This window comes from Pelodiscus sinensis, chromosome 22 (assembly GCF_052426305.1).
Source record: "Pelodiscus sinensis isolate ZL-2025 chromosome 22, ASM5242630v1, whole genome shotgun sequence".
Taxonomy (NCBI): Eukaryota; Metazoa; Chordata; order Testudines; family Trionychidae; genus Pelodiscus; species Pelodiscus sinensis.
The window spans coordinates 27,738,041-27,759,446 of record NC_143073.1 but is presented as its reverse complement, the minus strand read 5'-3'; the positions used below and the strand labels follow the sequence as shown (position 1 = coordinate 27,759,446).

The following is a 21,406-nucleotide window of genomic DNA, read 5'->3' as shown; positions in this document are numbered from 1 at the left end:
GCGCAGGGCCGGGGGAGCCCCAGGCCAGTCTCCCGGGGCCGGAGCCCGAGGGCCCGCGCAGCGCCGGGGGAGCCCCAGGCCAGTCTCCCGGGGCCGGAGCCCGAGGGCCCGCGCAGCGGCCGGGGGAGCCCCAGGCCAGTCTCCCGGGGCCGGAGCCCGAGGGCCCGCGCAGGGGCCGGGGGAGCCCCAGGCCAGTCTCCCGGGGCCGGAGCCCGAGGGCCCGCGCAGCGGCCGGGGGAGCCCCAGGCCAGTCTCCCGGGGCCGGAGCCCGAGGGCCTGCGCAGCGCCGGGGGAGCCCCAGGCCAGTCTCCCGGGGCCGGAGCCCGAGGGCCCGCGCAGCGCCGGGGGAGCCCACGGACCAGGGAGGGGCTGGGCGGGGAGCCAGCTCTAGCCGATAGTGAGGCCGAAGCCGCACTGGAACTTGTTCTTGCGGTGGTTCAGGAAGGCCCCCATAGCCAGCGTCAGGGGCAGCGGCAGCAGCTTCTTCTCCAGCGCCGCACCCACAATCCAGTTACTGTCCACGGAGCCTGCGGCAGAGAGGGGTGAGCAGCGGGGGCGGGGCTGAGACTCAGGCTGGAAGGTCAGAAGGGACCGTTGTGACCATGTGGCCTGACCCCTGCACAAGGCAGGCCCCAGAATCCCCCCCCGAACAATCCTCCCGCCTCTCAGAGTGAACTCCTCAAACGGTGGGTTAAAGACCCCAAGTTGCAGCGGATCCTCCAGCAAGTGACCCCTGCCCCGTGCTACAGGGGAAGGCGAAAACCTCCAGAGCCTCAGGACGGGGCAGGTCTCTGGACGGGGCCGGGAGAGTGCTAGTGTTCGGGGGGGAGGGGGAGAGGAGCAGTACACGGCTCTGGACGGGGCCGGGGGAGGGCTAGTGTTCGGGGGGGGGGGGGGGAGGAGCAGTACACGGCTCTGGGTGGCGGAGGCCTAGTGTTCGGGGGGGGAGGAGCAGTACACGGCTCTGGACGGGGGGAGGGCTAGTGTTCGGGGGGGGAGGAGCAGTACACGGCTCTGGACGGGGCCGGGGGAGGGGAGGAGCAGTACACGGCTCTGGACGGGGGAGGGCTAGTGTTCGGGGGGGAGGAGCAGTACACGGCTCTGGACGGGGCCGGGGGAGTGCTAGTGTTCGGGGGGGAGGGGGAGAGGAGCAGTACACGGCTCTGGACGGGGCCGGGGGAGGGCTAGTGTTCGGGGGGGAGGGGGAGAGGAGCAGTACACGGCTCTGGACGGGGCCGGGGGAGGGCTAGTGTTCGGGGGGGGGGGGAGGAGCAGTACACGGCTCTGGGGGGGGGGGGGAGTGGGTGGGAGGCCTAGTGTTCGGGGGGGGGGAGGAGCAGTACACGGCTCTGGGGGGGGCCGGGGGAGGGGAGGAGCAGTACACGGCTCTGGACGGGGCCGGGGGAGGGCTAGTGTTCGGGGGGGGGAGGAGCAGTACACGGCTCTGGACGGGGCCGGGGGAGGGCTAGTGTTCGGGGGGGGGGGGGGGAGGAGCAGTACACGGCTCTGGACGGGGAGGAGGGCTAGTGTTCGGAGGGGAGGAGCAGTACACGGCTCTGGACGGGGGGAGGGCTAGTGTTCGGGGGGGAGGAGCAGTACACGGCTCTGGACGGGGGGAGGGCTAGTGTTCGGGGGGGGGAGCAGTACACGGCTCTGGACGGGGAGGAGGGCTAGTGTTCGGAGGGGAGGAGCAGTACACGGCTCTGGACGGGGGGAGGGCTAGTGTTCGGGGGGGAGGAGCAGTACACGGCTCTGGACGGGGGGAGGGCTAGTGTTCGGGGGGGGAGCAGTACACGGCTCTGGACGGGGAGGAGGGCTAGTGTTCGGAGGGGAGGAGCAGTACACGGCTCTGGACGGGGGGAGGGCTAGTGTTCGGGGGGGGGGAGGAGCAGTACACGGCTCTGGACGGGGCCGGGGGAGGGCTAGTGTTCGGGGGGGGAGGAGCAGTACACGGCTCTGGACGGGGCCGGGGGAGGGGAGGAGCAGTACACGGCTCTGGACGGGGGGAGGGCTAGTGTTCGGGGGGGAGGAGCAGTACACGGCTCTGGACGGGGCCGGGGGAGGGCTAGTGTTCGGGGGGGGAGGAGGAGCAGTACACGGCTCTGGACGGGGAGGAGGGCTAGTGTTCGGAGGGGAGGAGCAGTACACGGCTCTGGACGGGGAGGAGGGCTAGTGTTCGGATGGGAGGAGCAGTACACGGCTCTGGGCGGGACCGGGGGAGGGCTAGTGTTCGGGGGGGAGGAGCAGTACACGGCTCTGGACGGGGCCGGGGGAGGGGAGGAGCAGTACACGGCTCTGGACGGGGCCGGGGGAGGGCTAGTGTTCCGGGGGGGGGGGGGGGGAAGGAGCAGTACACGGCTCTGGACGGGGGGAGGGCTAGTGTTCGGGGGGCAGGAGCAGTACACGGCTCTGGACGGGGCCGGGGGAGGGCTAGTGTTCGGGGGGGGGAGGAGCAGTACACGGCTCTGGGTGGGACCGGGGGAGGGCTAGTGTTCGGGGGGGAGGAGCAGTACACGGCTCTGGGTGGGGGGAGGGCTAGTGTTCTAGTGTTCCGGGGGGGGGTGTTCGGGGGGGGGGAGGAGCAGTACACGGCTCTGGGTGGGGGGAGGGCTAGTGTTCGGGGGGCAGGAGCAGTACACGGCTCTGGACGGGGCCGGGGGAGGGCTAGTGTTCGGGGGGGGGGGGGAGCAGTACACGGCTCTGGGTGGGACCGGGGGAGGGCTAGTGTTCGGGGGGGGGAGGAGCAGTACACGGCTCTGGGGGGGGGGAGGGCTAGTGTTCGGGGGCGGAGGAGCAGTACACGGCTCTGGGTGGGACCGGGGGAGGGCTAGTGTTCGGGGGGGAGGAGCAGTACACGGCTCTGGGTGGGACCGGGGGAGGGCTAGTGTTCGGGGGGGGGGGGAGGAGGAGCAGTACACGGCTCTGGGTGGGGCCGGGGGAGGGCTAGTGTTCGGGGGGGAGGAGCAGTACATGGCTCTGTGCGGGGCCGGGGGAGGGCTAGTGTTCGGGGGGGGGGAGGAGCAGTACACGGCTCTGGGCGGGGCCGGGGGAGGGCTAGTGTTCGGGGGGGAGGAGCAGTACACGGCTCTGGGTGGGGGGGAGGGCTAGTGTTCGGGGGGGGGGAGCAGTACACGGCTCTGGGCGGGACCGGGGGAGGGCTAGTGTTCGGGGGGGAGGAGCAGTACACGGCTCTGGGTGGGGGGAGGGCTAGTGTTCGGGGGGGGGGAGGAGCAGTACACGGCTCTGGGCGGGACCGGGGGAGGGCTAGTGTTCGGGGGGGAGGAGCAGTACACGGCTCTGGGCGGGGGGAGGGCTAGTGTTCGGGGGAGGAGCAGTACACGGCTCTGGGCGGGACCGGGGGAGGGCTAGTGTTCGGGGGGGAGGAGCAGTACACGGCTCTGGGCGGGGGGAGGGCTAGTGTTCGGGGGGGAGGAGCAGTACACGGCTCTGGGTGGGACCGGGGGAGGGCTAGTGTTCGGGGGGGAGGAGCAGTACACGGCTCTGGGCGGGGGGAGGGCTAGTGTTCGGGGGGGAGGAGCAGTACACGGCTCTGGGCGGGGGGGGAGGGCTAGTGTTCGGGGGGGAGGAGCAGTACACGGCTCTGGGTGGGGGGAGGGCTAGTGTTCGGGGGGGAGGAGCAGTACACGGCTCTGGGCGGGACCGGGGGAGGGCTAGTGTTCGGGGGGGGAGGAGCAGTACACGGCTCTGGGCGGGGGGAGGGCTAGTGTTCGGGGGGGAGGAGCAGTACACGGCTCTGGGCGGGGGGAGGGCTAGTGTTCGGGGGGGAGGAGCAGTACACGGCTCTGGGTGGGACGGGGGGGAGGGCTAGTGTTCGGGGGGGAGGAGCAGTACACGGCTCTGGGCGGGGCCGGGGGAGGGCTAGTGTTCGGGGGGGGGGAGGAGCAGTACACGGCTCTGGGTGGGGGGAGGGCTAGTGTTCGGGGGGGAGGAGCAGTACACGGCTCTGGGCGGGGGGAGGGCTAGTGTTCGGGGGGGGGGAGGAGCAGTACACGGCTCTGGGCGGGACCGGGGGAGGGCTAGTGTTCAGGGGAGGAGCAGTACACGGCTCTGGGCGGGGGGAGGGCTAGTGTTCGGGGGGGGGAGGAGCAGTACACGGCTCTGGGCGGGACCGGGGAGGGCTAGTGCTCTGGGCGGGGGGAGGGCTAGTGTTCGGGGGGGAGGAGCAGTACACGGCTCTGGGCGGGGGGAGGGCTAGTGTTCGGGGGGGGGAGCAGTACACGGCTCTGGGCGGGGGGAGGGCTAGTGTTCGGGGGGGGGAGGAGCAGTACACGGCTCTGGGCGGGGGGAGGGCTAGTGTTCGGGGGGGGGGAGCAGTACACGGCTCTGGGCGGGCGGGGGGAAGAGGGGTACAAGGGAAGGGCAGCCATGGCTCCGTACCTTTGAAGAGCAGGTTGGCCTTGGGCAGGTCTAGCTGATAGCCGAAGGAGACACTGGTGTCCTGCATGCGCGTGCTGGCCTCGAACTCCACCCCGACCTGCAGCTGAGGGGGCGAGTTACCTAGTAAGCAGCACTGCCCCCCTCCTGAAGCCCTAACCCCAGCCTGCCCACCCAAGCCCAGCTCCCCGCTCTTCCTGGGGCAGATGCAATGTGGCAGGAACAGCCTTCACTCTGGTAGGCCTGTGTTCACTCCTCTGCATTCCCTGCTTTGTGCGCGCGATTCCTACTGAGCCGCTCTACAGTGACTCTAGGAATGTGCCTCAGTTTCCCCAGGCACTGCAGCACTATCAGCATGCGGAGGGGGAGGCTGGGCAGGACTCACTGGAAGTAGGCTCAGTCTCTCATGCCCTGAGAACCAGGTGACAGCAGGACAAAGCAGGAGGTGGGGCTGTGAGTGGAGAAGGGAGCCTAGCTGGCCTGGGGGTATGGCCCCCTTTCCCCGATGGGCTGCACTGAAGGCTGCTGGGTCCTGTAACAAGAAGTCTGAGCTGCGCTGTGTCCCTGGGACCCAACAGACCTTCTGTTCTTCCTGCCGCCTGAGTCCCGCCTGGCTGCTGCTGGAGGTGCAGGGCCAGTGACTCTCCCACACGCCAGCTGTGCTGCCCAGCAAAGCCCCCCCCACATCTCCCTGCTCCCAGCCTGGGAGCCACATACCTGCTCATTGGCTTTGTGGTAGTAGGTAGCATGGGCCCCAGCTTGCCCGACCGTCAGGGTCCCAATCCAGCTAGGTGCTGGGGGAAGAATGGGGGAGTGTCACAGTGGGCCCCCAACCCAGCCCTGAGTCCTGGCTCCCTGCCCCCGCTCTGATCACCAGCCCCCACTGCCCTCCCGGAACCGGGTGAGACCCCAGGAGTCCTGGCTCCCTGCCCCCGCTCTGACCACCAGCCCCCACTGCCCTCCAGAGCTGGGTGAGACCCCAGGAGTCCTGGCTCCCTGCCCCCGCTCTAACCACCAGCCCCCACTGCCCTCCAGAGCTGGGTGAGACCCCAGGAGTCCTGGCTCCCTGCCCCCGCTCTAACCACCAGCCCCCACTGCCCTCCCGGAACCGGGTGAGACCCCAGGAGTCCTGGCTCCCTGCCCCCGATCTAACCACCAGCCCCCACTGCCCTCCAGAGCTGGGTGAGAACCCAGGAGTCCTGGCTCCGAACCCAGGAGTCCTGGCTCCCTGCCCTGATCACCAGCCCCCACTGCCCTCCCGGAACCGGGTGAGAACCCAGGAGTCCTGGCTCCCTGCCCCCGCTCTGACCACCAGCCCCCACTGCCCTCCAGAGCTGGGTGAGACCCCAGGAGTCCTGGCTCCCTGCCCCCGCTCTGATCACCAGCCCCCACTGCCCTCCAGAGCTGGGTGAGACCCCAGGAGTCCTGGCCCCTGCTCCTGCTCTAACCACCAGCCCCCACTGCCCTCCAGAGCTGGGTGAGAACCCAGGAGTCCTGGCCCCTGCTCCTGCTCTAACCACCAGCCCCCACTGCCCTCCAGAGCTGGGTGAGAACCCAGGAGTCCTGGCTCCCTGCCCCCGCTCTGACCACCAGCCCCCACTGCCCTCCAGAGCTGGGTGAGACCCCAGGAGTCCTGGCTCCCGGCCCCCGCTCTGACCACCAGCCCCCACTGCCCTCCCGGAGCCGGGTGAGACCCCAGGAGTCCTGGCTCCCTGCCCCCGCTCTGACCACCAGCCCCCACTGCCCTCCCGGAACCGGGTGAGAACCCAGGAGTCCTGGCTCCCTGCCCCCGCTCTGACCACCAGCCCCCACTGCCCTCCAGAGCTGGGTGAGAACCCAGGAGTCCTGGCTCCCTGCCCCCACTCTGACCACCAGCCCCCACTGCCCTCCAGAGCTGGGTGAGAACCCAGGAGTCCTGGCTCCCTGCCCCCGCTCTGACCACCAGCCCCCACTGCCCTCCAGAGCTGGGTGAGAACCCAGGAGTCCTGGCTCCCTGCCCCCTCTCTGACCACCAGCCCCTACTGCCCTCCCGGAACCGGGTGAGAACCCAGGAGTCCTGGCTCCCTGCCCCCGCTCTGACCACCAGCCCCCACTGCCCTCCAGAGCTGGGTGAGAACCCAGGAGTCCTGGCTCCCTGCCCCCTCTCTGACCACCAGCCCCCACTGCCCTCCAGAGCTGGGTGAGACCCCAGGAGTCCTGGCCCCTGCTCTAACCACCAGCCCCCACTGCCCTCCAGAGCTGGGTGAGAACCCAGGAGTCCTGGCCCCTGCTCTAACCACCAGCCCCCACTGCCCTCCAGAGCTGGGTGAGAACCCAGGAGTCCTGGCCCCTGCTCCTGCTCTAACCACCAGCCCCCACTGCCCTCCAGAGCTGGGTGAAAACCCAGGAGTCCTGGCTCCCTGCCCCCGCTCTGACCACCAGCCCCCACTGCCCTCCCGGAACCAGGTGAGACCCCAGGAGTCCTGGCTCCCTGCCCCCGCTCTGACCACCAGCCCCCACTGCCCTCCAGAGCTGGGTGAGACCCCAGGAGTCCTGGCTCCCTGCCCCCGCTCTGACCACCAGCCCCCACTGCCCTCCCGGAACCAGGTGAGACCCCAGGAGTCCTGGCTCCCTGCCCCCGCTCTGACCACCAGCCCCCACTGCCCTCCAGAGCTGGGTGAGACCCCAGGAGTCCTGGCTCCCTGCCCCCGCTCTGATCACCAGCCCCCACTGCCCTCCAGAGCTGGGTGAGAACCCAGGAGTCCTGGCTCCCTGCCCCCGCTCTGACCACCAGCCCCCACTGCCCTCCAGAGCTGGGTGAGACCCCAGGAGTCCTGGCTCCCTGCCCCCGCTCTGACCACCAGCCCCCACTGCCCTCCAGAGCTGGGTGAGACCCCAGGAGTCCTGGCTCCCTGCCCCCGCTCTGACCACCAGCCCCCACTGCCCTCCAGAGCTGGGTGAGAACCCAGGAGTCCTGGCTCCCTGCCCCCTCTCTGACCACCAGCCCCCACTGCCCTCCAGAGCTGGGTGAGACCCCAGGAGTCCTGGCCCCTGCTCTAACCACCAGCCCCCACTGCCCTCCAGAGCTGGGTGAGAACCCAGGAGTCCTGGCCCCTGCTCCTGCTCTAACCACCAGCCCCCACTGCCCTCCAGAGCTGGGTGAGACCCCAGGAGTCCTGGCTCCCTGCCCCCGCTCTGACCACCAGCCCCCACTGCCCTCCCGGAACCAGGTGAGACCCCAGGAGTACTGGCTCCCTGCCCCCACTCTGACCACCAGCCCCCACTGCCCTCCAGAGCTGGGTGAGACCCCAGGAGTCCTGGCTCCCTGCCCCCGCTCTGACCACCAGCCCCCACTGCCCTCCAGAGCTGGGTGAGACCCCAGGAGTCCTGGCTCCCTGCCCCCGCTCTGATCACCAGCCCCCACTGCCCTCCAGAGCTGGGTGAGACCCCAGGAGTCCTGGCTCCCTGCCCCCGCTCTGACCACCAGCCCCCACTGCCCTCCAGAGCTGGGTGAGACCCCAGGAGTACTGGCTCCCTGCCCCAGCTCTGACCACCAGCCCCCACTGCCCTCCAGAGCTGGGTGAGACCCCAGGAGCCCGGCCCCAGTTCCCTGAGTACCTGTGTACTTCCCAGCCAGAGACATGACGGTGCCCTCGTCCCCTGGCCGGCGGTGATAGACCAGCTCTCCGCCCAGCGCCAGGCAGGGTGTGATGCTCTGCAGGTAATGGGCTACCAGGATCCCTGCAAAGAGACTGATCAGCTGGGGCTATGAGGGGCAAGGGCAGGTTGGGAAGGGGCGGGGAAGAGAGGGGGCATCGGGCTGGGTATGGAGAAGGGGAGGCAGGAGCCATGCTGGTGGGAGACTTCACAGACAGAGTGGATTTGGGGGTCAGGGTGCCAGAGATGGGAACAGAGCTCTCACCTGAGCCCACCAGGATGTCGGGATTTCCTAGCGTCACAGCTGCCGTGAAATCCTGCCCCCGATACTCGCCATCCACCTGCCAGTTCACAAACTTGGACTGCTGTGTCTGGAATGAGAGGGGGCCGGGTGAAATCGGGGCCACGGCCCCGTGACTCTGCTCTGACCCCCCCAAGAAGTGCGGTTTGGCACAGACCTGCAATGTTCTACACTGATTCCCTGACGCCCACGAGCACGTGAAGCGGTGGCTGAGACAGACCCCGGGGAACCTATGCAGATGTGACACAGGCACGTGCATACACACCCACGTGCACGTACCCCAGGAAGGGCCTCAGACAGACCCCGGGGAACCTATGCAGATGTGACACAGGCACGTGCATACACACCCACCTGCACGTACCCCAGGAAGGGCCTCAGACAGACCCCGGGGAACCTATGCAGATGTGACACAGGCACGTGCATACACACCCACCTGCACGTACCCCAGGAAGGGCCTCAGACAGACCCCGGGGAACCTATGCAGATGTGACACAGGCACGTGCATACACACCCACGTGCACGTACCCCAGGAAGGGCCTCAGACAGACCCCGGGGAACCTATGCAGATGTGACACAGGCACGTGCATACACACCCACCTGCACGTACCCCAGGAAGGGCCTCAGACAGACCCCGGGGAGCCTATGCAGATGTGACACAGGCACGTGCATACACACCCACAGGCACGTACCCCAGGAAGGGCCTAAGACAGACCCGAAGGGAACCTATGCAGATGTGACACAGGCACGTGCATACACACCCACGTGCTCGTACCCCAGGAAGGGCCTCAGACAGACCCCGGGGAGCCTATGCAGATGTGACACGGGCACGTGCATACACACCCACCTGCACGTACCCCAGGAAGGGCCTCAGACAGACCCCGGGGAGCCTATGCAGATGTGACACAGGCACGTGCATACACACCCACCTGCACGTACCCCAGGAAGGGCCTCAGACAGACCCCGGGGAGCCTATGCAGATGTGACACAGGCGCGTGCATACACACCCACCTGCACGTACCCCAGGAAGGGCCTCAGACAGACCCCGGGGAACCTATGCAGATGTGACAGGCACGTGCATACACACCCACGTGCACGTACCCCAGGAAGGGCCTCAGACAGACCCCGGGGAACCTATGCAGATGTGACAGGCACGTGCATACACACCCACGTGCACGTACCCCAGGAAGGGCCTCAGACAGACCCCGGGGAACCTATGCAGATGTGACACAGGCACGTGCATACACACCCACCTGCACGTACCCCAGGAAGGGCCTAAGACAGACCCCGGGGAACCTATGCAGATGTGACACAGGCACGTGCATACACACCCACCTGCACGTACCCCAGGAAGGGCCTAAGACAGACCCCCGGGGAACCTATGCAGATGTGACACAGGCACGTGCATACACACCCACGTGCACGTACCCCAGGAAGGGCCTAAGACAGACCCCCGGGGAACCTATGCAGATGTGACACAGGCACGTGCATACACACCCACGTGCACGTACCCCAGGAAGGGCCTCAGACAGACCCCGGGGAACCTATGCAAATGTGACAGTCACGTGCATACACACCCACCTGCACGTACCCCAGGAAGGGCCTCAGACAGATCCCGGGGAACCTATGCAGATGTGACACAGGCACGTGCATACACACCCACCTGCACGTACCCCAGGAAGGGCCTCAGACAGATCCCGGGGAACCTATGCAGATGTGACACAGGCACGTGCATACACACCCACGTGCACGTACCCGAGGAAGGGCCTCAGACAGACCCCGGGGAACCTATGCAGATGTGACAGGCACGTGCATACACACCCACGTGCACGTACCCCAGGAAGGGCCTCAGACAGACCCCGGGGAACCTATGCAAATGTGACAGTCACGTGCATACACACCCACCTGCACGTACCCCAGGAAGGGCCTCAGACAGACCCCCGGGGAACCTATGCAGATGTGACACAGGCACGTGCATACACACCCACCTGCACGTACCCCAGGAAGGGCCTAAGACAGACCCCGGGGAACCTATGCAGATGTGACACAGGCACGTGCATACACACCCACCTGCACGTACCCCAGGAAGGGCCTCAGACAGACCCCGGGGAACCTATGCAGATGTGACAGGCACGTGCATACACACCCACCTGCACGTACCCGAGGAAGGGCCTCAGACAGACCCCGGGGAACCTATGCAGATGTGACACAGGCACGTGCATACACACCCACCTGCACGTACCCCAGGAAGGGCCTCAGACAGACCCCGGGGAACCTATGCAGATGTGACAGGCACGTGCATACACACCCACCTGCACGTACCCGAGGAAGGGCCTCAGACAGACCCCCGGGGAACCTATGCAGATGTGACACAGGCACGTGCATACACACCCACAGGCACGTACCCCAGGAAGGGCCTCAGACAGACCCCCGGGGAACCTATGCAGATGTGACACAGGCACGTGCATACACACCCACCTGCACGTACCCGAGGAAGGGCCTCAGACAGATCCCGGGGAACCTATGCAGATGTGACACAGGCACGTGCATACACACCCACCTGCACGTACCCCAGGAAGGGCCTCAGACAGACCCCGGGGAACCTATGCAGATGTGACACAGGCACGTGCATACACACCCACCTGCACGTACCCCAGGAAGGGCCTCAGACAGACCCCGGGGAACCTATGCAGATGTGACACAGGCACGTGCATACACACCCACATGCACGTACCCCAGGAAGGGCCTCAGACAGACCCCGGGGAGCCTATGCAGATGTGACACAGGCACGTGCATACACACCCACAGGCACGTACCCCAGGAAGGGCCTAAGACAGACCCCGGGGAACCTATGCAGATGTGACACAGGCACGTGCATACACACCCACGTGCACGTACCCCAGGAAGGGCCTCAGACAGACCCCGGGGAGCCTATGCAGATGTGACACGGGCACGTGCATACACACCCACCTGCACGTACCCCAGGAAGGGCCTCAGACAGACCCCGGGGAGCCTATGCAGATGTGACACAGGCACGTGCATACACACCCACCTGCACGTACCCCAGGAAGGGCCTCAGACAGACCCCGGGGAACCTATGCAGATGTGACAGGCACGTGCATACACACCCACCTGCACGTACCCCAGGAAGGGCCTCAGACAGACCCCGGGGAACCTATGCAGATGTGACACAGGCACGTGCATACACACCCACCTGCACGTACCCCAGGAAGGGCCTAAGACAGACCCCGGGGAGCCTATGCAGATGTGACACAGGCACGTGCATACACACCCACCTGCACGTACCCCAGGAAGGGCCTCAGACAGACCCCGGGGAACCTATGCAGATGTGACACAGGCACGTGCATACACACCCACGTGCACGTACCCCAGGAAGGGCCTCAGACAGACCCCGGGGAACCTATGCAAATGTGACAGTCACGTGCATACACACCCACCTGCACGTACCCCAGGAAGGGCCTCAGACAGACCCCCGGGGAACCTATGCAGATGTGACACAGGCACGTGCATACACACCCACATGCACGTACCCCAGGAAGGGCCTCAGACAGACCCCCGGGGAACCTATGCAGATGTGACACAGGCACGTGCATACACACCCACCTGCACGTACCCGAGGAAGGGCCTCAGACAGATCCCGGGGAACCTATGCAGATGTGACACAGGCACGTGCATACACACCCACCTGCACGTACCCGAGGAAGGGCCTCAGACAGACCCCCGGGGAACCTATGCAGATGTGACACAGGCACGTGCATACACACCCACCTGCACGTACCCGAGGAAGGGCCTCAGACAGATCCCGGGGAACCTATGCAGATGTGACACAGGCACGTGCATACACACCCACCTGCACGTACCCGAGGAAGGGCCTCAGACAGACCCCCGGGGAACCTATGCAGATGTGACACAGGCACGTGCATACACACCCACCTGCACGTACCCCAGGAAGGGCCTCAGACAGACCCCCGGGGAACCTATGCAGATGTGACACAGGCACGTGCATACACACCCACCTGCACGTACCCCAGGAAGGGCCTCAGACAGACCCCGGGGAACCTATGCAGATGTGACACAGGCACGTGCATACACACCCACCTGCACGTACCCCAGGAAGGGCCTCAGACAGACCCCGGGGAGCCTATGCAGATGTGACACAGGCACGTGCACACACACCCACAGGCACGTACCCCAGGAAGGGCCTAAGACAGACCCCGGGGAACCTATGCAGATGTGACACAGGCACGTGCACACACACCCACGTGCACGTACCCCAGGAAGGGCCTCAGACAGACCCCGGGGAGCCTATGCAGATGTGACACGGGCACGTGCATACACACCCACCTGCACGTACCCCAGGAAGGGCCTCAGACAGACCCCGGGGAACCTATGCAGATGTGACACAGGCACGTGCATACACACCCACCTGCACGTACCCCAGGAAGGGCCTCAGACAGACCCCGGGGAGCCTATGCAGATGTGACACAGGCACGTGCATACACACCCACCTGCACGTACCCCAGGAAGGGCCTCAGACAGACCCCGGGGAACCTATGCAGATGTGACAGGCACGTGCATACACACCCACATGCACGTACCCCAGGAAGGGCCTCAGACAGACCCCGGGGAACCTATGCAGATGTGACACAGGCACGTGCATACACACCCACCTGCACGTACCCCAGGAAGGGCCTCAGACAGACCCCGGGGAACCTATGCAGATGTGACACAGGCACGTGCATACACACCCACCTGCACGTACCCCAGGAAGGGCCTCAGACAGACCCCGGGGAACCTATGCAGATGTGACACAGGCACGTGCATACACACCCACGTGCACGTACCCCAGGAAGGGCCTCAGACAGACCCCGGGGAGCCTATGCAGATGTGACACAGGCACGTGCATACACACCCACCTGCACGTACCCGAGGAAGGGCCTCAAGACAGACCCCGGGGAACCTATGCAGATGTGACACAGGCACGTGCATACACACCCACCTGCACGTACCCCAGGAAGGGCCTCAGACAGACCCCGGGGAACCTATGCAGATGTGACACAGGCACGTGCATACACACCCTCGTGCACGTACCCCAGGAAGGGCCTCAGACAGACCCCGGGGAGCCTATGCAGATGTGACACAGGCACGTGCATACACACCCACCTGCACGTACCCGAGGAAGGGCCTCAAGACAGACCCCGGGGAACCTATGCAGATGTGACACAGGCACGTGCATACACACCCACGTGCACGTACCCGAGGAAGGGCCTCAGACAGACCCCGGGGAACCTATGCAGATGTGACACAGGCACGTGCATACACACCCACCTGCACGTACCCCAGGAAGGGCCTAAGACAGACCCCGGGGAACCTATGCAGATGTGACACAGGCACGTGCATACACACCCACGTGCACGTACCCCAGGAAGGGCCTCAGACAGACCCCGGGGAACCTATGCAGATGTGACACGGGCACGTGCATACACACCCACCTGCACGTACCCCAGGAAGGGCCTCAGACAGACCCCGGGGAGCCTATGCAGATGTGACACGGGCACGTGCATACACACCCACCTGCCCGTACCCCAGGAAGGGCCTCAGACAGACCCCGGGGAGCCTATGCAGATGTGACACGGGCACGTGCATACACACCCACCTGCACGTACCCCAGGAAGGGCCTAAGACAGACCCCGGGGAACCTATGCAGATGTGACACAGGCACGTGCATACACACCCACCTGCACGTACCCCAGGAAGGGCCTCAGACAGATCCCGGGGAACCTATGCAGATGTGACACAGGCACGTGCATACACACCCACCTGCACGTACCCCAGGAAGGGCCTCAGACAGACCCCGGGGAACCTATGCAGATGTGACACAGGCACGTGCATACACACCCACCTGCACGTACCCCAGGAAGGGCCTCAGACAGACCCCGGGGAGCCTATGCAGATGTGACACAGGCACGTGCATACACACCCACCTGCACGTACCCCAGGAAGGGCCTCAGACAGACCCCGGGGAGCCTATGCAGATGTGACACGGGCACGTGCATACACACCCACCTGCACGTACCCCAGGAAGGGCCTAAGACAGACCCCGGGGAACCTATGCAGATGTGACACAGGCACGTGCATACACACCCACCTGCACGTACCCCAGGAAGGGCCTCAGACAGATCCCGGGGAACCTATGCAGATGTGACACAGGCACGTGCATACACACCCACATGCACGTACCCCAGGAAGGGCCTAAGACAGACCCCGGGGCGTGACACACCTGGAAAGCCACTTTGGACCGCAGCCGGGTGGACAGCTGGTGGATGATTTGCGCGTTGAGACTGCCACCGTTGTCCATGTCACCCACCAGCACTGGGAAAGCCTGGACGGGCATGAAATGCAGGTGAGTAACAACCCCCACAGTAGGACAACAGCCTCCCCACCCAGAGCAGCCTACTTTGCTCCCAAACTGCCCCAGCTGTCTAAAGCGACCTCCCCGCCCAGAGCAGCCTGCCTTGCCCCAAAGTGCCCCAATGCTCTGAACTGACCCCTGCCCTGCCACCCTATGTGCAGATCAACCCTTCTCCCCACCCGCACAGCCTGCCCCATCTCTGCCCAGAGCTGGCTCTGCCATGCTGTCTTCTAGCCAACTGAGTCCAGCCCCTGCACTCACCTCAGTGGGGCTGAGCTGCTTGGTGCCCACGTAGGTAACCCCAAAGTGGTAGCTGGAGTCTCCCACAGTGCTGAGGGCGATGCTGTGATTCACCTGGAGAGAGCACAGTCAGCAGGAGCCAGCAGTTCTGGGGCCTATGGCAGGGGTTCCAAGCCTGCAGCCAGAGGGCAAGGGCAGCCCAGAAGTTCGAGCTTCGCAGGCCCAGGTTCAGGTCTCTAAAATGCCTGCACTCCTCTGGGCCTTGGCTCCAGCTTCCACATGCAGCCCCCTCGCCTACGCCGCAGGAAACGTAAGGTGAACGCACTAGACAGCGAGAGGCCAGACACAGCGGTGATGGACACTAGCTAAGTACCTCAGACAGAAAGCCCTAAGCCCCAAGCGGGATCCGGAGGTTGCCCACTTGGCTGGGAAAGGCCAGTTACTGCTGAAGCCGCCTGCCCTCAATCCCAAGCAAACCCTGCCAAGCCAGAGACACAGGCCTTACCTGGAAATGGTTGCTAAGACCTTTATTCACTGTCAGTTTCACGCCCTCCATCTGGATGGGGAACAGTTCTGAGGAAGAGGCAGCAACAGTCAGCACTGAGCCCAGCCAGGTCAGCGCGGTTCCACCCCCTGGGCCCCACCAGCCTGCTGGGATCTCCCTCCCCTGAATCAAAGCCCTGGGCTCTCCATGGCCTACTCGCCCCACACCTGTGCACGTGTCGGGGTCCCCAGTCTCTGCTCCCCAGCACCGCACTTGGGAAGAGATTCCTTGAACGGCCACACTGGGTCAGACCAAAGGTCCATCTTCCAACAGTGGCCAGGGCCAGGTGCTGCAGAGATGAGCAGAACAGGGAATCGCCAAGTGACCCTGCTGCCCATTCTCAGCTTCTGCTAGAGATCGGGGACACCACCCATGGGCCTGTCCTCCATGCAGGTATCTAGCTCTGTGACAGTCCTGGTCCATGGCTAATCCCCACCCATGGGCCTGTCCTCCATGCAGGTATCTAGCTCTGTGACAGTCCTGGTCCGTGGCTAATCCCCACCCATGGGCCTGTCCTCCATGCAGGTATCTAGCTCTGTGACAGTCCTGGTCCGTGGCTAATCCCCACCCATGGGCCTGTCCTCCATGCAGGTATCTAGCTCTGTGACAGTCCTGGTCCGTGGCTAATCCCCACCCATGGGCCTGTCCTCCATGCAGGTATCTAGCTCTGTGACAGTCCTGGTCCGAGGCTAATCCCCACCCATGGGCCTGTCCTCCATGCAGGTATCTAGCTCTGTGACAGTCCTGGTCCGCCGTGGCTAATCCCCACCCATGGGCCTGTCCTCCATGCAGGTATCTAGCTCTGTGACAGTCCTGGTCCGTGGCTAATCCCCACCCATGGGCCTGTCCTCCATGCAGGTATCTAGCTCTGTGACAGTCCTGGTCCGTGGCTAATCCCCACCCATGGGCCTGTCCTCCATGCAGGTATCTAGCTCTGTGACAGTCCTGGTCCGTGGCTAATCCCCACCCATGGGCCTGTCCTCCATGCAGGTATCTAGCTCTGTGACAGTCCTGGTCCGCACAACCACCAGAGGCGGAAGCGAGGGGGGCGCGCATGGTCAGTAGGTGCCCAGCTTTCACCTTTACACTTGCGGTGACATTCTTCAAAAGTGCCAGGGTTGGGCAGCTCATCTCCCTTCTCCTTGGGCTGCTCCTGCACAGGGGGCCCCAGCCCGCTGACGGGAGGCATGGTGAAGCCAGGTGGCATGGACACCAGGCCAGAGCCAGGACTGGGCATGCCAGGGGAGGGCGTGGGGGAGCTGGCAGCCAAGACGTTACCCATGGCGAAGGGCTGGGGAGAGAACAGAGCAGACAGAAGCGGTGAGAAGGGTGGGTGGCTCTAGATACCTCCTCATACACCCCCATGCCCTGAACACTGCACCCCAAACGGACACCTGGCCCAGGCTGCCCCAGTGTCCCCCAACAGACCCCATGTACCCCCCAGACCTCTGCCCCCACTGACCCAACCAGCCCCAAAGAGGGACCGCCCACCTGCAATACCGCCCCTGCGCCAGGTCACCAGCCACAATACCCCGCGGCACTGGCCCCCCACGGGCCATGCAGCCACCCGGCCTCCGACAGGGCCCTGCAGCCCCCCCCTCGCAGGGGCATCTCCCCATTGACAGCCCCGCACTCCCCGACTCACCCCCATATCCAGACTCACCCCCCCAGGAATCACCCCCCCTGACTTACCCCCATATCCAGACTCACCCCCCCAGGAATCACCCCCCCGACTCACCCCCATATCCAGACTCACCCCCCCAGGAATCACCCCCCCGACTCACCCCCATATCCAGACTCACCCCCCCAGGAATCACCCCCCCGACTCACCCCCATATCCAGACTCACCCCCCCCCCCCGACTCACCCCCATATCCAGACTCACCCCCCCCCAGGAATCAACCCCCCCGACTCACCCCCATATCCAGACTCACCCCCCCAGGAATCACCCCCCCGACTCACCCCCATATCCAGACTCACCCCCCCCAGGAATCAACCCCCCGACTCACCCCCATATCCAGACTCACCCCCCCAGAATCACCCCCCCCCAGAATCACCCCCATATCCAGACTCACCCCCCCCGGGAATCACCCCCCCCCCCAACTCACCCCCATATCCAGACTCACCCCCCCGGGAATCACCCCCCCCGACTCACCCCCATATCCAGACTCACCCCCCCCCAGGAATCAACCCCCCCGACTCACCCCCATATCCAGACTCACCCCCCCAGGAATCACCCCCCCGACTCACCCCCATATCCAGACTCACCCCCCCCGACTCACCCCCCCAGGAATCACCCCCCCAGGAATCACCCCCATATCCAGACTCACCCCCCCAAGAATCACCCCCCCCGACTCACCCCCATATCCAGACTCACCCCCCCCCAGGAATCAACCCCCCGACTCACCCCCATATCCAGACTCACCCCCCCAGAATCACCCCCCCCCAGAATCACCCCCATATCCAGACTCACCCCCCCGGGAATCACCCCCCCCCCAACTCACCCCCATATCCAGACTCACCCCCCCCCCCGGGAATCACCCCCCCCGACTCACCCCCATATCCAGACTCACCCCCCCCGGGAATCACCCCCCCCGACTCACCCCCATATCCAGACTCACCCCCCCCCCGGGAATCACCCCCCCCGACTCACCCCCCCATCCAGACTCACCCCCCCCCCCGGGAATCACCCCCCCCGACTCACCCCCCATCAAGACTCACCCCCCCCCCCGGGAATCACCCCCCCCGACTCACCCCCATATCCAGACTCACCCCCCCCCCCGGGAATCACCCCCCCGACTCACCCCCATATCCAGACTCACCCCCCCCGGGAATCACCCCCCCGACTCACCCCCATATCCAGACTCACCCCCCCCCCCCGGGAATCACCCCCCCCGACTCACCCCCATATCCAGACTCACCCCCCCCAAGAATCACCCCCCTGACTCACCCCCATATCCAGACTCACCCCCCCCGGGAATCACCCCCCCGACTCACCCCCATATCCAGACTCACCCCCCCCAGGAATCACCCCCCCTGACTCACCCCCATATCCAGACTCACCCCCCCCAGGAATCACCCCCCCGACTCACCCCCATATCCAGACTCACCCCCCCCCAGGAATCACCCCCCCGACTCACCCCCATATCCAGACTCACCCCCCCCAAGAATCACCCCCCCCGACTCACCCCCATATCCAGACTCACCCCTCCCCCGGGAATCACCCCCCCCGACTCACCCCCATATCCAGACTCACCCCCCCCCCCCGGGAATCACCCCCCCCGACTCACCCCGATATCCAGACTCACCCCCCCAGGAATCACCCCCCCGACTCACCCCCATATCCAGACTCACCCCCCCAGGAATCCACCCCCTGACTCACCCCCATATCCAGACTCACCCCCCCCAAGAATCACCCCCCGACTCACCCCCATATCCAGACTCACCCCCCCCCGGGAATCACCCCCCCGACTCACCCCCATATCCAGACTCACCCCCCCCCCCGGGAATCACCCCCCCCCCGACTCACCCCGATATCCAGACTCACCCCCCCAGGAATCACCCCCCCCCGACTCACCCCCATATCCAGACTCACCCCCCCCCCCCGGGAATCACCCCCCCCCCGACTCACCCCCATATCCAGACTCACCCCCCCGGGAATCAACCCCCCCGACTCACCCCCATATCCAGACTCACCCCCCCCCGGGAATCACCCCCCCGACTCACCCCCATATCCAGACTCCCCCCCCCCGGGAATCACCCCCCCCGACTCACCCCCATATCCAGACTCACGCCCCCCCAAGAATCACCCCCCCCGACTCACCCCCATATCCAGACTCACCCCCCCAAGAATCACCCCGCCCGACTCACCCCCATATCCAGACTCACCCCCCCCAAGAATCACCCCCCCCGACTCACCCCCATATCCAGACTCACCCCCCTAAGAATCACCCCCCCCGACTCACCCCCATATCCAGACTCACCCCCCCCAGGAATCACCCCCCCCGAATCACCCCGCCCGACTCACCCCCATATCCAGACTCACCCCCCCCAAGAATCACCCCCCCCCGACTCACCCCCATATCCAGACTCACCCCCCCCCCAGGAATCACCCCCCCGACTCACCCCCATATCCAGACTCACCCCCCCCCCAGGAATCACCCCCCCCGACTCACCCCCATATCCAGACTCACCCCCCCCCAGGAATCACCCCCCCGACTCACCCCCATATCCAGACTCACCCCCCCCCGGGAATCACCCCCCCCCCCGACTCACCCCCATATCCAGACTCACCCCCCCCCCCAGGAATCACCCCCCCGACTCACCCCCATATCCAGACTCACCCCCCCCCCCCCCCGAATCACCCCCCCAGGACTCACCCCCCCCGCACGAGGTTCTCCTGCCGCCCGCGACTCACGAGGCGGCCGCAGCAGCCGGAGCCGGGAGACACCCGAACCCGCCTGCAGAACGCTGCCGCAGCCCCGCCCACTGCACGCCGCCATTGGCCGGCTACGGCCGCAGCCCCGCCTCCCCGCGACTATCTCGCATGGCCATTGGCTGAATGTGGGGAACGCTCCACCCACTTCCGGGATTCCCTGTCCCTCCATGATCCTCCAGCTCCAGCGCACGACGGGTCGCCATTGGGTAGATCGTCCAAGGACCCGCCTCCGTGGGCCATTTCTATTGGCCAGCGTCTGGGCTGCCCCGCCCTCTCCTCGGTACCGCGTCTCCGTTGGCCACTGGGTCACCGCTTTCCCATTGGCACGAGGCACTAGGAGGCGGGGCCACGGCGGGAGCCGCCTGTGATTGGCGGCCCCACGAAAGGCGGGCCGCGGGCAGCATGTTCGGTGGCGCCGTGCGGCCGCAAGGTCAGGGCGCCGGCACGGTCCCGGCATGCACCGCGGCAGCCCTGGCTTCTGAGGGGTGGGCTGGCCCCCGCCGTCGCCAGTTTGGAGGCGGGGCCAGACATTGGCTCCGCCCCCGATAGGGAGCGGTAGTGGGGGCAGGAGTGAGGGAATGGGTTGGACTCTCATGTAGCCCCGGGAATGGTCCAGGGCCTCCCCCCCCCGCGGGAATGGTAGTGTCCAGGCCCCCCCCCCGCGGGAATGGTAGTGCCCCCTCCCCCGCGGGAATGGTAGTGTCCAGGGCCTCTTCCCCCCCCCCGCGGGAATGGTAGTGTCCAGGGCCTCCCCCCCCGCGGGAATGGTAGTGTCCAGGGCCTCTTCCCCCCCCCCCCGCGGGAATGGTAGTGTCCAGGCCCCCCCCCCGCGGGAATGGTAGTGCCCCCTCCCCCGCGGGAATGGTAGTGTCCAGGGCCTCTTCCCCCCCCCCCCGCGGGAATGGTAGTGTCCAGGGCCTCCCCCCCCGCGGGAATGGTAGTGTCCAGGCCCCCCCCCGCGGGAATGGTAGTGTCCAGGGCCTCTTCCCCCCCCCCCGCGGGAATGGTAGTGTCCAGGCCCCCCCCCGCGGGAATGGTAGTGTCCAGGGCCTCCCCCCCCGCGGGAATGGTAGTGTCCAGGCCCCCCCCCCGCGGGAATGGTAGTGTCCAGGGCCTCCCCCCCGCGGGAATGGTAGTGTCCAGGCCCCCCCCCCGCGGGAATGGTAGTGTCCAGGCCCCCCCCCGCGGGAATGGTAGTGTCCAGGCCCCCCCCCGCGGGAATGGTAGTGTCCAGGCCTCCCCCCCCGCGGGAATGGTAGTGTCCAGGGCCTCCCCCCCCCCTCCGCGCGGGAATGGTAGTGCCCCCTCCCCCGCGGGAATGGTAGTGTCCAGCCCCCCCCCCGCGGGAATGGTAGTGTCCAGGGCCTCCCCCCCCCGCGGGAATGGTAGTGTCCAGGGCCTCCCCCCCCCGCGGGAATGGTAG

At 66.0% G+C, this 21,406-nt stretch overlaps 1 protein-coding gene across 2 annotated transcripts; it reads right to left on the bottom strand.

The window, feature by feature from the left end:
- Positions 1 to 252: 252 nt before the first annotated feature.
- Positions 253 to 20,082, bottom strand: TOMM40 (translocase of outer mitochondrial membrane 40). 2 transcript variants are annotated; one of them, XM_075915932.2, is made up of 10 exons: positions 19,925 to 20,082; positions 16,627 to 16,837; positions 15,508 to 15,575; positions 15,024 to 15,116; positions 14,631 to 14,732; positions 8,297 to 8,402; positions 7,993 to 8,115; positions 5,113 to 5,189; positions 4,399 to 4,501; positions 253 to 527 (listed from the first exon to the last, which is right to left on the bottom strand). In XM_075915932.2, exons 1-10 carry the CDS (start codon positions 20,045 to 20,047, stop codon positions 388 to 390), a joined length of 1,146 nt encoding a protein of 381 aa, XP_075772047.1. In that variant the 5' UTR covers positions 20,048 to 20,082; the 3' UTR covers positions 253 to 387. The 2 variants fall into 2 exon arrangements, with proteins under 2 accessions (XP_075772047.1, XP_089628478.1); XM_089772352.1 differs by having other exon boundaries at positions 19,963 to 20,081.
- Positions 20,083 to 21,406: the final 1,324 nt, after the last annotated feature.